General features: G+C 45.2%; 1 protein-coding gene across 1 annotated transcript in view; it reads right to left on the bottom strand.

Moving 5' to 3' along the window:
* The window catches only part of CHST13 (carbohydrate sulfotransferase 13), a 51,486-nt gene extending 39,381 nt beyond the window's left edge, over window positions 1-12,105 (bottom strand). The window contains exon 1 of the mRNA XM_090285160.1: window positions 11,999-12,105. Coding sequence (XP_090141286.1) covers window positions 11,999-12,095 — 97 coding nt within the window. The 5' untranslated portion in view covers window positions 12,096-12,105. The remainder of the gene's footprint in view (window positions 1-11,998) is intronic.
* Window positions 12,106-14,118: the final 2,013 nt, after the last annotated feature.

The raw sequence follows: 14,118 nt of genomic DNA, 5'->3' as shown, positions 1-14,118 counted from the left end.
TCCTAGAAACAACTTAAGTGCCCATCTATAGATGATTGGATCCAAAAACTGTGGTACTTTACACAGTGGAGTACTATGTAGCAGAAAGAAAGAAGGAACTTCTACCATTTGCAACAACATGGATGGAACTAGAGAGAATTATGCTCAGTGAAATAAGTCAGGCAATGAAAGAATAATACCATATGATATCATCTATTACAGGAGACTAATGAACAACGCAAACAAATGAGCAAAATTGAACCAGAAGTATGTAAACAAGGAGTAGACTAACAGTGACAAGGGGGCGGGGAGAGGAGGGAGAGAAGGGGGTAAGAAGGGGAAGGGTCTAGTCAAAGAACATGTATTAATGATCCATGGACATGGACAACTGGGTTTGGACTGACTGTGGGAGAAGGGGTGGGCAAGTTGCAGGGAAGTAATAGGGAAAAAAATGGGACAACTGTTATAGGAAAACAAACAAACAAAAAATTGAGTGGGGGAATGAAATGAAAGCAAAATAAAACCTCAGATGTAGGACAGTGAACAAAAGAAAATGTAAAGTATGGAAATGCAATTTTAGTGAATATTAGAAGGACAAGGATTTTCCTTCACATTGTATATTTTTCTTCCTACTTCATTCCTCCAGAATTTGGCATTCTGAAAAAGTAAGCAATGACATGAGATTCTTTGCATAAAACTAATAAGACCAGGTTTTAATAGAGGTTTTGTTGACCATTACTTTTGACTGGAATGTCATTCCTAAAGGAGATATGCTTGGGCTCTGGTTGTTACCAAAAAGCCCTGAGGAACTGGAACTGACTTTAGAAGGTAATAAAAGCCCATGAGAAAAAAGGCCTGGTACCTTGGTTGGTTGTGCAGTCCATGGCAATCCATCCAGGGAAGGAACAAAGGTTGCTTTCCTGAAAGATGGCTAGAAGGGACCATAAAGCACAATTGAAAACTGGAAGGACTTGAGAAATACAGGTGTTTACAGGCAAGGCTGAATGGCAGGTATGTGGTTCAATTCTTGTGCCCTGAAGGGCAGACTGAAATTCACTCTAGAGGTTCCTTGTGTAAGTTCCAGCAAAGCAGACTTAAAGATCATATGTGATCATTTGCTGCTCTTGTTTTTATGCAAACAAACAGGATAAATTAAAATTGGACTTAATGCAGTCCCTTTAATGACAAGGAGATCATTCTTAAGGAGAAAAATCATGATTCAAGGAAAACCACAATGCTCAGTGGTAGACTATAAAGTAGTACAGCTAACTGTCTTTAAAGTTTATTTTCATTTAAAATTTGTTTTCGTTTGAAAGTTAAACTAGGTCTGTGACATAATCAAAGATGCTTCATTTACAAGCAAGATAAATGTCAAATGCCTTGCAGCTGGATGTCTTTCCAATAAGACAGTCTTGCAGATATAGAGACTGGTTTGTGGGTTATGTCGCATACATTAACACGTGTTTTCTGTTTTCATGGGGCATAAGCCTACGATCTCATTACCTGAGTGATTGTCTGTATGTTATAGGCCTCACTTAATCCTGTCTGCATTGTTGCCTCCTCAGACTCAACGGTTTGGCTGAACTAAGTGGCTGGGTTGGTGAAGGATGGGGTGGTCTGTGGGCTTCACTTTAACATTGGTTTCTCTTTTCTATCCTAAATGCTTGGACAGAAAGGGCCCAGAGGTCTGAGATGGGGGAAACCTAAGATATTCCCCTCAGCCGAAACTAAGTATAGTGGGCTAAAGGGTTTTTGGGCAGGTGTGATGTGCCTTGTACACCTTCCTCCAAAGAGCCTTTTTTTACCCCCTAATATGGGACATTGAAAAAGTAATCCCTGCATTTTGTCATCTAGTGGTTATGGATTAAATGATGTCTTTTAACCCTGTTGCCAAATTTGTTGCCCCCAGAATACAACAAGGATGCCAGCTTGTTAAACCAAGAATGCCATTGTCCGGGACAGCGAACTGACCTGGACTTTGCAAGATCCTTCCCCATGTGGAAAGGCCACCCTCCCCTACACACCCCCACTCTTATTTGGGATTTCTGGACCCAAGTGTAGGTAGGATGATGACCATGCCCAGCTTGAAGCAGCTAGAGGAGCACGAGACCTCTGACCATTGTCCTTTATAAGATTATAAAGGGTCCTCAGTCAGAGAGGAAGGAATTGTTATTTTTTATTGTTATAAAAATAATTAATTAATTAAAAAAAAGAAAAATATAGGAAAGGGTGAAGCCAAAGAACTTATATGCATGAACCATGGACATGAACTAAGGAGGGTGGGATTGCTGGGAGAAGTGGTGTACTGGGCAGAGGGGAGCAAAGGGGAAAAATTGGAACTATTGTAACAATATAATCAATAAAATATACTTTAAAAAAATAGATGAATGGATAAAGATGAAGTAGTGCATATATACAGTGAAATATGACTCAACAAAATCTTGCGATCTGCAACAACATAGATAGAGGTAGAACGTACTGTGCTGAGTGAAATATGTCAGACAGAGAAAGAAAAATATCAGATGATTTCATGTATATGTGGAAACTAAAAAACAAAGTAAATGAACAAGCAAAACTGAAACAGACTCATAAATATGGAAAACATTTTGATGGTTGCTAGCTGGGAGGTGGGAGGATGGGTAAAAAAATTGAAAATATTAGGTACAAATTGGTAGTTACAAACTAGTTATGGAGAATTTAGTCAATAATATTATAATAACTAGTGAGTACTAGATTTATTGGGGTGATCACTTCATAAGTTATATAAGTACATAATCACTATGTTGTACACTTAAAACACAATGACCCAGCAATCACTGTGTTTGTTATCTACCAAAAAACTCAAAGACATTTATTTGCAAAGATATATGCATCCCTATGTTCATTGCAACATTATTCGCAGCAGCCAAGACAAGGACTCAACTGAAGTGTCCTTCAGTAGAGGACTGGATAAAGAATATATGGTACATATATACTATAGAATACTCGTGTCGGCAGCCGTCCGTCTCAAGAGACGATGGTGTAGCTTCTTAAGAGTCTATCTGCACCGCCAAGAATGGCTGTGCAGTCCGACTCGGGAGTGACACGGTATCTGTCTCCTCCCGTGTTGAATCGACGTCTTGCGATGACGCTGGAGTGTCCTCTCCAGTGAAGCTGAAGCTACAGAGCCTGGGCAGGGTGATATGGAGGGTCTGCTGTTGCCCATGCAGCAGACCCCCCCCCCCTCTCTTTGCAGCTGAAGGATCCAAGGGAAAGACGGAGTCAATACAGCTTGGCTTCAGGTGCGCCGCAGGAGTTGCCGGTATTGACTACAAAGTCAAACCGCCTTAGGGACTCCGGCTCCGGATTTTCTGTCGGGGTTTACTCCCTTAGCCTTTCCCCTGAAGAGGTATGCCGCAAGGCAGCGGAGGATTTTTGGAATCAGAGTTTTCCTTCTCTGATGTGCCCTGACTGGAAGATCGAACCAGCGACACTTAGCTCGCAGGCCGACGCTCAATCCACTGAGCCAAACCAGCCAGGAAAGTATAGAATACTACTCAGCCATAAAAAAGATGAAATACTGCCATTTGCAACGACATGGATGGACCTTGGAAATATTATGCTTAGTGAAATAAGCCAGTCAGAAAAAGCTAAGAACCATATAATCTCACTCATATTTGGGATATAAAACTGAAAGTCAGAGACACAAGCAGATGAGAGTGTGGTGGTTACCAGAGGGAAGGGTGTGGGTGGTGCAGTAAAGGGTAAAGGGAACCAAATAAATGGTGATGGAAGATAATTTGACTTTGAGTGGTGGGCATTCAATGCAATGTATAGATCATCTATCAGAGAAATGTATACTCAAAACCTATATGACCCTATTAATCAATGTCATCTCAATAAATTTTTTAAAAGAACATAATATTATTGTCAATTATAATAGAAAACTAATAAATTATTTAAAAATATTATATGTCATGACCATGTGGGATTTATTCCTTGGATGTTTGCAAAGATGTTTCACTATGTGAAAAGTCAATCAATATAGCTCACCGTATTAACAAAATAAAGGGAAAAAACATAAGAGCAACTCAATTGATGCTAAAAAGCATTTGACAAACTCCTACACCTTTTTATGGTAAAAACACTTTAAAATAAGGAACAAAGGGAAACTATTTCAACATAATAAAAGTCATGTATGAAAAACTCACAGTGAACATCATAACAAATGGTGAAAGACTGAAATCTTGTCTTCTAATATCAGGAACATGATCATGATGTTCACTTTCACCATTTCTATTCAATATTCTAGTCAGAGTGACTAGGCAAGGAAAAGAAAAATAAAGGCATCTGAACTGGAGGGAAGTAGTATAATGACCTCTGTTTGCAAATCATATGCTCTAATATGCAGAAACCCCTAAGGATTTCAGGAAAAAAAAAAACCTGTGGGAACTAATATATGAGTTCACCATATTGGAAGGCTACAAATCAACACACAGAAGTCATTTGTATTTCTATGTGCAATGAACAATCTGAAAAGGAAATTACAAAAACAATTCAATTTACAATGGCATCAAAAAGAATACTTAGGTATAAATGTAACCATGTATGTGAAAGACTAATACAATGAAAACTACAGAACATTTCTTTTAAAAAATTAAAGAAGATATGAATGGAAACACACCCCATGTTTATGGATTAGAAGACTTAATATTGTTAAATATCAATGCTACCAAAATGATCTACAGATTTAATGCAATCTCTATCAAAATCCCCATGACACTTTGTGCAGAAATAGAAAAAACCCATCCTAATATTCATATGGAATCTCGAGAGACCCAAAAGAAAAAGAACAAAATTGGAATACTCATTTTTCCTGATTTCAAAAGTTACTACAAAGTTACAGTGAGCCAAACAGTATGACATTGGCATAAAGACAGAAATACACACCAATGGAATAGAATTGAAAGACCAGAAGTAAAGCTTCACATATATGTGATTTTCAACAAGGGTGCCAAGGACAGTCTTTTCCACAAATGGGGCTGGGAAAACTGGATATCCACATGCAAAAGAATAAAGTTGGACCCTTAACTAACACCACATACAAAAAATAACCCAAAACAGATCAAACACCTAAAAAGTAAAACCTAAAACAATAATACTCTTAGACAATAACATAGCACAAAAGCTTCAGGATATTGAATTTGGGATATGACATTAAAAGCACAAAAGAAAAAATAGATAAATTGGACCTTACGAAAACTTTAAACATTTTGCATCAAAAAATACTATCTACAGAGTAAAAAGGCAAACCATGGAAAAGGAGAAACTATTTTTAAATCACGTATCTAGTAAATTCTTTATAGAGAACTCTTAAAATTCAACAATCTAAAAACGAACAACCTTATTCAATACTGGGCAAAAGACTTGAATACACATTTCTCCAAAGAATATAGGCCCAATAAGCATATGAAAAGATACTCTACATCACCAATAATTATGGAAATACAAATCAAAACCATAATGAAATACCACCTCACATTCATTACTATGGCTTCTAATAAAATAACAGAAAACAAAATGTATTGGCATGGATGTGGAGAAATTGGAATTCTTGTGCATTGTTGGTGGGAATGTAAAATGATATAGCCACTGTGGAAAACAGTATAGAGAGCTTTCAAAAAATTAAGACTAGAATTACTATACAGCCCAGCAATTCCACTTCTGAGTATATACCCCAAAGAACTGAAAGGTCTCAAGGAGATATTTGTATATCCATGTTTATTGCAGCATTATACACAAGAGCTAAAATGTGGAAGCAACCCAAGTTTCCATCAACAGATGAATGATAAAATGTGGTCTATACACACAACTTGTACAATGGAATATTATGCAGCTTTGAAAAGGAAGGAAATTTTGACACATGCTACCCATGGTTGAATCTTGAGACCATTATGCTAAGAGATATAAACTAGTCACAAAAACAGAAAAATTGTATGATTCCTCTGATGTGAGCACCTTGAGTAATCAAATTCACAGACACAAGTATTGTAGATTAGTGGTTGCCAGGGGTTGGGGCTGGGTGGGCACTGGGAAAATAAGGAGAGACCAATAATGGCATATATTCTAGTATTATACAGCGGTGATATTGCACACCTTTGAATATGCTAAAAACCACTGAACTGTACACTTTAAAATAGTGAATTTTATGGAATAAGACATATCTCAATGAAAATAAATAAAAATATTGATCACAAAAAAGAATATATCCAAGAACATTTTATGTGAATGTAGTTTAAAAAATTTTTAAGGATTTTACCTATTCATTTTTAGAGAGAGAGAAAGGGAAGAAGAAAGAGGAGAGAAACATCAGTGTGTAAAAGAAACATCGATTAGTTTCCTGTCTCATGCACCCCAACTGGGGACCAGGTCTGCAAACCAGGCATGTTCCCTGACCAGGAATCGAATTGGCAACCCTTCACTTTGCAGGATGATGTTCAACCAACTGAGCCATGCCAGTCAGAGCTAAAAATTTAAATATATTCAATAGCTATCTTAATATATTCTTGAATTCATAAGAATATTGAATATTCATAAAAAGAATATCTTCAAGAATTTGGGAATATATGAGAAAATAATGTATTCAAAAGAAGAATGAATGCTTTCATTACTTTTGGTTTTAACAAAATGAAGTGTTTAAAATGCTACTAAGAAGAATACATTCATTGAAAAGAATCAAGACTTTTCCTCAAGATAAGTTTTTGGTAAACAAATAGACTCAGTTTATTTGATAAACTGATCTGTTTGCAAACTGACCACGAGCAGTGGTTCTCAAACTTCAGCATGCATGGAACCTATTATAACATAGGTTGCCAGGCCCCACACCCAGAATTTCTGGCCCAGTAGACCTGAAGCAGGGCCCAAGAATCTTCATTTCTACAGTTCCCAGGTGATGCTGCTGCTGCTGCTGCTGCTGCTGTAGACCTGGGGTGCAGACTGAGAACCGCTGCATGAGAGCAGCCTCTGGTGAGTAGGTAGAACGTTGCCTAGACAGAGGGTATGCTCTGTAAAGAGAGGCTGGTTAAATGAATGAATGAATAACAGCCAGACTGGACTTGCCCTGGCCTCTTGAAGCCCACTGTCCAGGGCCCCCACCACATTTCTGACAGCCCCGGGCCCTCTGTCACTCCAGTGTTCCCAGGGCACACGGAAGAGATGAGGCCCCCAACGCCTGCCTTTGCCTTGGCATTCATCAGTGATCTCAGGACTTGAATTTCTGTCTCTAGACCCAGACCGGGGATCTCTGTGGCAGTTGAACATATCCCAAGAATGCCACTGTCATGAGAAAATGAGCTGACAGGAGAGAGTAGCAATGCTGGTTAGTCCCTCAAAGTATGGGAGGCTAGGGGCTAGTGGGTCTGGCCACCACTGCAGGCCTAAGTGTGGCAGCAGACACTAGAAGATGCTGGTACCAAAGTGACACAGCACTTCTCACAGCCCTGAGTGGAGCAGGGAACATTTCCCACCATTTTGCAGATGGCAAAGTGGAGGCTCCAAGATGTGTTACCTCTTGCATGAGGTCACCCAATGACGAGCTCCTCTCAGGGCCACAGTTGAGTACTGAGGAAGGGTTGGTGCCCAATGGGTTATGGGAGGATAAACCCCAAGTGACAGAGAAGAAATCTGGGCCCATCTCTACTCAAGGGCCCCATAACTTGGAGCCTCCCCAAAACACCAGTCTTTGGGTAAGGTCTATCATTTCCTGGGCAGACCACAGCTTGCAGGAGAGTGGGTTCCATACTAGACTCCAGGGGCCAGTGGGTGGAGGGAAAGAGGAAGTGGGAACCAGAGAGAGGCCCAGAGTAGCTGTGGTCGGTAATTACAGGGCTGAGCCATCCCCACCCAGCCCCACCACATAGATCAGAAGAACCTAGTTCCACCGGGATGGACAGGCTGGCCATAGAGAGGGACAGATGGGTTTAGGGGGTTAGAGAGGAATGCCTTGAAGATCCCAGGGTCCAGACCCCCACTGTGGACAGCTAGAGGCTGGGGTTCCCTGGTACAAACAGGGCCACCTTGAGGCCTCCCCCAACTTCCACTGCCAACACCCAAGCCCCACCCCACCTTGGCCTCTTTCTCTTCCCTTCAGCCCTTCCATTGAGCTCCAGATCCCAGGCCTCCTGACCAGGACTCTGTGCAGCAGACAGACCAGGGAGAGCCAGGTGGGCAGGCCCCAATCCTGTGGTCAGGAAGGGGCCTGGGCCTAAGCTGAAGAACTCGATCAGCCCAGAGTCACCACAGGCAAGACAACATGGAGGTTCTGCTTTGAAAAAACAAACAAACAAACAAAAATAGCAGGAGGTTATGGAGAGAGGTGGAGAGAGAAGAAGGAGAAGGCACAAGGAGGGTGGAAAAGAGGGACTGGGTGCCAAAGACAGAGAGAGCAACATTCAACAACAGGGACAAAGGCTGGGAGAAAAAGAAACAGACAGAATCAGGGAGATAACATCAGTGAAACAGAATGATTTTGAAATAGCTCAGACAAACTAGCAATGGGAAATGAGCTCCCAGCAGTCTGGGAGAGCTAGGGGCCATGCCCATTGAGTCGAGGCCATTGGCACCATGCAGCCCAAACTTGCAGATAAGCTATGGTCCCAGCCCAGTGGGCCAGCATGAGGATCAATCCAACACCCTGTGCTGCTCACTGCATGTGGGCCAGAAGCTCCTAGGAGTGCACAGCAGTCAGCAAAGGAGGCCAGGCTTTGACCTGATTAGGGGAGCCAGGCCCACAAAATTCCAGGCAGGCACCATGTGCTATACTCGGTGATTTATGTACATTTATGTACATTTATGTACTCTTACTGGGTAACAACTCTTATTATCCCCACCCAACAGATAAGAAACAGAGGTTCAGCGAGGCAAAGAAACAAACCTGAGGACTCCCAGCAAGTAAGGGCCAGAAACAGAACTTTATCCCAGGCCACATCATATGGGCACTCTTAATACAAGCCATGCCATCCTGACACTCAGGCCCCCACTCCATCTGACACAAAACCCATTGTCATAGCACCCACAGGCTGGCGGGAGAAATACCACACAGAGAAACCAGACAAATTGTTCTTGCATGCTCACCCCCCAAGGAAAAGCTCAGTTTTCCTTGCGGTGGTGGGGGGGGGGGGGGCTACAAATTTTTACATAGGGAATTTGAGGCTTCACCATTTGGGGGAAACAATGATGATTCTCAGTCTGGTAAGCAAAGATTACGACACATGGTTTATGGTTAATAAGTTCTAGCTGGGCTAGTGTTGCAAGACAGACAGGGAGGAGCCCCAGCCCTTGCTGCTGGAGTCTACCCTAACCCAATCAGCTCCCCTAGTAAGCTAGGCCTTCTGGGGTGACCTATGTGCCCCTGGGTCAGGGACATTCACTCTGGTGATCAGGCTGAGCAACAAAAACCTTGACAAACCCTTTCATAAGTAAAATGCAACTCTGCCTATTTTTGGTGGCAGAGAGAGAAATAGAGCCTGTAGAGTGGAAAGCACATGTGTTTTAGTATTGAGACTAGGATTTATCCTGGTCCCACACTTCCTTGCTAAGTGATCTTGAGCAAAGCACTTCATTTCTTCTGATCTAAGGGTTGTCCTCTACAAATGGGACTACCAACCCCCAATCTGGTGAGCCATCCATCTTGCCAGCCTGCCTTTCTCACAGTACCCTCTGAAGGCCTGGGAGATACCTCTGAGCTCTGGACACTCTGACAGTACCTGGGAATGGACAGCAGGATGATGAGCATCTATTGATTGGGATCCCAGCAGTCTCTCACCCGTCCTTTTGCTAGCCTACCTATCTCCCTCCAGGAGCAAAACCGCTTATATTTGGTTCATGTGGTTCTGATAGGCGGCCCTTTTCCCATACCTGCTGAAATAGGCATGCGACCAGGCCTGACCATTCGGAGTATTCCATCCCTTTCTGTCACAGCTATTATCTCAGCAGTGGGCACCATGTGACCCAATCGAGGCCAATGACACACATCTTTGGGTCTTGGGCCAGAATTGTTGGTGAAAGCTCTCTCTTTTTGGACGTGGGAGCTGAGAGTGAAACCACCATAGAGAAAAGTCTAACTTAGAGCTGGAGACATCGTTTGAGACCCTGGATCCATCCATGCCTGAAGGCAGCCCCATCTGGCTTAAATGTGTCTGAGTTGGGTTGTCCTCATTGAGACACTGTCGTCTGGGTGACTTCTAGTCTCTCATTCCTCTCTTGCCTGTGAGGAACCAGGGACCAGGATTGGGAAAGGAGTCAGAGTGTGCATAGTAGGGCACTGGGGGAGCCCTGAGAAGGCACTGAGAGACAGTCTATGGGATGAATCCCTGCAGGTGGCTCAGTGCAAGGCAAGAGTCTGCTCAGGCCTCTGGATGCCCTGAAATGGCCCCTGACCTCTGCATTCAGGGGCTGCTGCTGAGTCCTCAAGGGGGCCTGCTTGCCTAAGCCAAGCCAATCTTAGTCCTCACCCACCTCCTCAGCTCTGGAACTTTGGCTCCCAGTACTCACTGGGCATTTCTGTGTTTATTCTCCATAGGATCAAAATACTAGTATTACATTATAAACATTAGAAGCCTATAGGGCCACAACACTGCACACCAGTGGGGATGCTGTGACCATCATGGTTCCTGTGCCTGGGCTGCAGTTGTCTATAAGTACTGTGTCTCCAGGTGCTGTGGTGCCAGAGGGGTTAGGGGGATGGAGAGGGAAGAGGAAGGAGATTGGGAGAGAGGGCCAGGATCCCTACCTGTTAACACACATCACCCTGGAACTTCAGACAGGAAGCTCTGGGCTATAAGAGAATGGAGGTAGCCTGGAGGAAGAGGGGGGCAGCAATCCAGCCTGGAAGGGAGGTGGTAGGGTGCTCTGGAACAAGTCCTTTCCTCCCTCTCAACCTCCTTCCTCACCCTTACAGAGGCCCAGCTAAGCTCAAGAGAAACAACCATTACTTTCAACATCAGGAAAGATGCTTAAGCCCTGAGAAGCTAGGAAGGGGATGGAGGGTCACAACAGGTTGAGGTGGTGGTGGTGATGAGCTGCACCACCCCCCACAAGTCCTGCGGATTATCTAGAAGGTGGGGGATCTAATGTAACATCATGGTGACACTCCTTAAGTGTGCCTCAGTGGTAGATGATGCAGACGGGAGATATGAGTTTGTAGTATAAGCTCTGTGAGGGCAGGGATATTACAAACTTTTGTTTCCAGCCCTAGACAGAGGCCTGGCACCAGCAGGTGCCCAGCAAATATGTGGTCAGCAGTGTTACACAGAGCACAGTTGCAAAGAGTAGGAGACTATGCAGTCAGCAGGTTAACCAAGCACACCAATCCCTTCACTTCTCCCACCTTGCTCCTCTTCTGTGAAGTGGGTTAGTGAGAGGGTCTGAGGAGATGACGCCAGTGAAGTCTCAGCACATGCTCCACCTGGAGCTGGTACTCCACACTGCGGAGTCCTGACTGGCGGCCTCAGTTTCCCCACCCAGACTATGAGGTAGATGCAAAGGAGCCCCAAGTCCTTGTCAGTGTGAACTTCAGGGTGGAGCAGGGCACTGCAGGCAGCAGCGCCAGTCGCACAGAGGGACGACCCTGGGGACGCAGGAGCATCAACTTCTCTCCCATGCCTACACGGTTGACCCAGCTGGGACTCCCGGCTATAAGCGATGAGGAGAGGTAAAAGAAGTTACTCCCGGCCATAAGGGGATGGGGAGAGTTGAAGGAAGTTACCTTCCCAGGTGGGCCAAACGCACTCCGCCACCCACCACTGACCCGGGTCCCCAGGCACAGGCTGTGAGGCCCGAAAGATCCCCACTCCCGGGCGTTGGGAGATCAACCCCTGAAGGGGGCAAGACCTTGCGGGGAGCTGGGGCACAAGTGGGGCATCTAGAGACTTTCTGGGCCCACCCATCCCTATCCCCTAGCCTAGGAGCAGACTATAGGTCCCCCTGCCCCATCGAGGGGTCTGGCCGCTGGTGGGGCGGCCCTGGCCCGTCTGGCACTCACGCGGGAGAAGGGCACGGGTCACGGCACCCAGGAGCAGGAGTGCAGCGCTCAGACACGAGACCACCAGCATGAGCCGCCGCCAGCAGCGCCTGCCCATTCTGTGCCAACGTGAGTTGCAACGGTCTGGTGTCTGGCCGGGCGGTGGCGATGGCCCAAGGCCCGCTCCGCCCTCCCGGCGGCCTGTACCAAAGCGCGCGGCGCGGGGGTGCGAGGGCCTTCTCGCGTGGGTCCCGAGAATCGCTGGGGCAGCGAGGACTCGGCGCTGCCCTCTTGGGGCTGAAGGCGGGTCGGCGGGCTTTGTCCAGTCTCCATCCCCCATCCCCCATTCCCTACACGGTCAAGCAGGGCAGCTATCCAAGGGGGCAGGCGTGTGGTAGGAGTGGCAGGGAGCTTAGGTGGAGGGACCTCCGTCGCCCCTTCTCCTTTTCCTGTATAAGCCAGGTGCTGTAAAGGGACTACTCCGGAGCCCCCCATCCCCAGGATCAGACCTAAGAGTGTCCTTTCCTTCCCTCCAAGGTCACCCTGTAGCCTTGTTTTCCACAGGTATCTACGGGTTTTGCCTGAATTCTGTCTCATGCCAGACTTGGGAAGGAGAGGTGAAGGTCTAAGTTAATGCCTCCCGAAGGCAGCAGGACCATTGTGCCTCACCTGGTCATTCACAACTGCTCCAGACTCCAGGTGAGCATTCAGAACATGCTGAGGACTCCTGTGTGTGAGGGGATGAGAGTCAAGTCCAGCCCTGGAAAGATAAACCCATCCAGTTAGTGTTGTGGGGTGAGGAGATCAGGACTCAACCCCAAGGTCTTGCTGCCCAGAAGGCAGGCTAGCAAGGTGTAGGAGGATGTAGCTGGTGCTATGTGCACTTGAGCCAACACTTGGCCCTGTGAGTGTGTGGGAAAGGCTGCTGCAGTAACTTCCAGTTTTTAAACAGCACTTGACAAATCTGATGATTCCAAACCCTGTTGGTGCCTGTGTGAGATCAGGAAAATAGCCTAACCTCTCTGTGCCCTAGTTCCCTGTACAATGGGAGTACTAGGACTCATCTCATGGTTTTGTGAGGACTAAATGAGATATAGGACATGTCTAGAACAGTATCTGGCACTCAGTGAGCGCCATCTAAATACTTGATCTTAGTGATTATTAACTTTTATAGTTACTGCTTGTTTCTGGCAAGTTACAGTGGTGATATAAAAATTCCTTCTTTTTACCTTTATTTAACTTTTAAAGGTCTGTTTAAGGAAGCATATCAAGTAAATAGTAGGGTTTTGTTTTCTTTTACTTAAAGATATGACACGAAACGGTAATGATAGGTCTCAAATAGCAGAGAGATGGGAAACACAGCTCTCAGATAAATCCAGAAGCTCTTTATTATGGCTTTCCAGGTGACTTGGACAGAGAGCCTTGGAAAGTGTCTAACTCACCCCTGGACTGGCCCTCAGTCAGGGCTGCTGCTACTCTGCTCCCAGGACTGAGGGATTCTGGGTCATCCACACTCTCAGCAGGCCCCAAATCAAATCTACACCAGCATTTCCAAGCCTCCCCTCACCCCCGACCCCGCCACTCTCCCTCGCACCTCCATCAGCCATGTGGCATTCTCTGTAAGCAGTCCCAGCCCTTGGGTTCCTTAAGGGAAGAGTCTTGGCTTCCTGGACTCCCACCTGGTGGCCAAGGTTGAGAACAACATCTCAGCCCATCCTTGCCCCCCAAAATCCTTGGAGGGTCATGGTGGAGCCCCAGTGTTGGATCTTGGGGTAGGAGGGTAAATATGCCCCCCAGAAGCCCAGAGTCTCAGTAGCTTATCTCAGAAAGAGTCCTCTGAAGTCTCTGCCCTCTCACAGGGGCTAATACTTATTCATTCATTCATTGATCCAACAGGTATTGAATACCCACTCTGCTGAGGCTTCAGGGTCAAGAACAAGGTAGATACACTCTTTCCCCTCATGGGCAGAGTGTATAGATGGGAGAGGCCACAGATAATATGAATAAATATATAAAATTATGATAGGTTGTAAATGATGCTGTGAAGAAAATAAAAGCAGAATAAAGGAATAGGATGTGTGTATGTTGCATACACACAAGGATGGTACTAGCAGGCCTCACGGAGGAGGGGACATTGAGCA

This window comes from Furipterus horrens, unplaced genomic scaffold (assembly GCF_987537825.1).
Source record: "Furipterus horrens unplaced genomic scaffold, mFurHor1.1.pri manual_scaffold_8, whole genome shotgun sequence".
NCBI lineage: Eukaryota > Metazoa > Chordata > Mammalia > Chiroptera > Furipteridae > Furipterus > Furipterus horrens.
The sequence above is the reverse complement of the archived record's forward strand: the minus strand, read 5'-3'. Positions and strand labels throughout refer to the sequence as shown.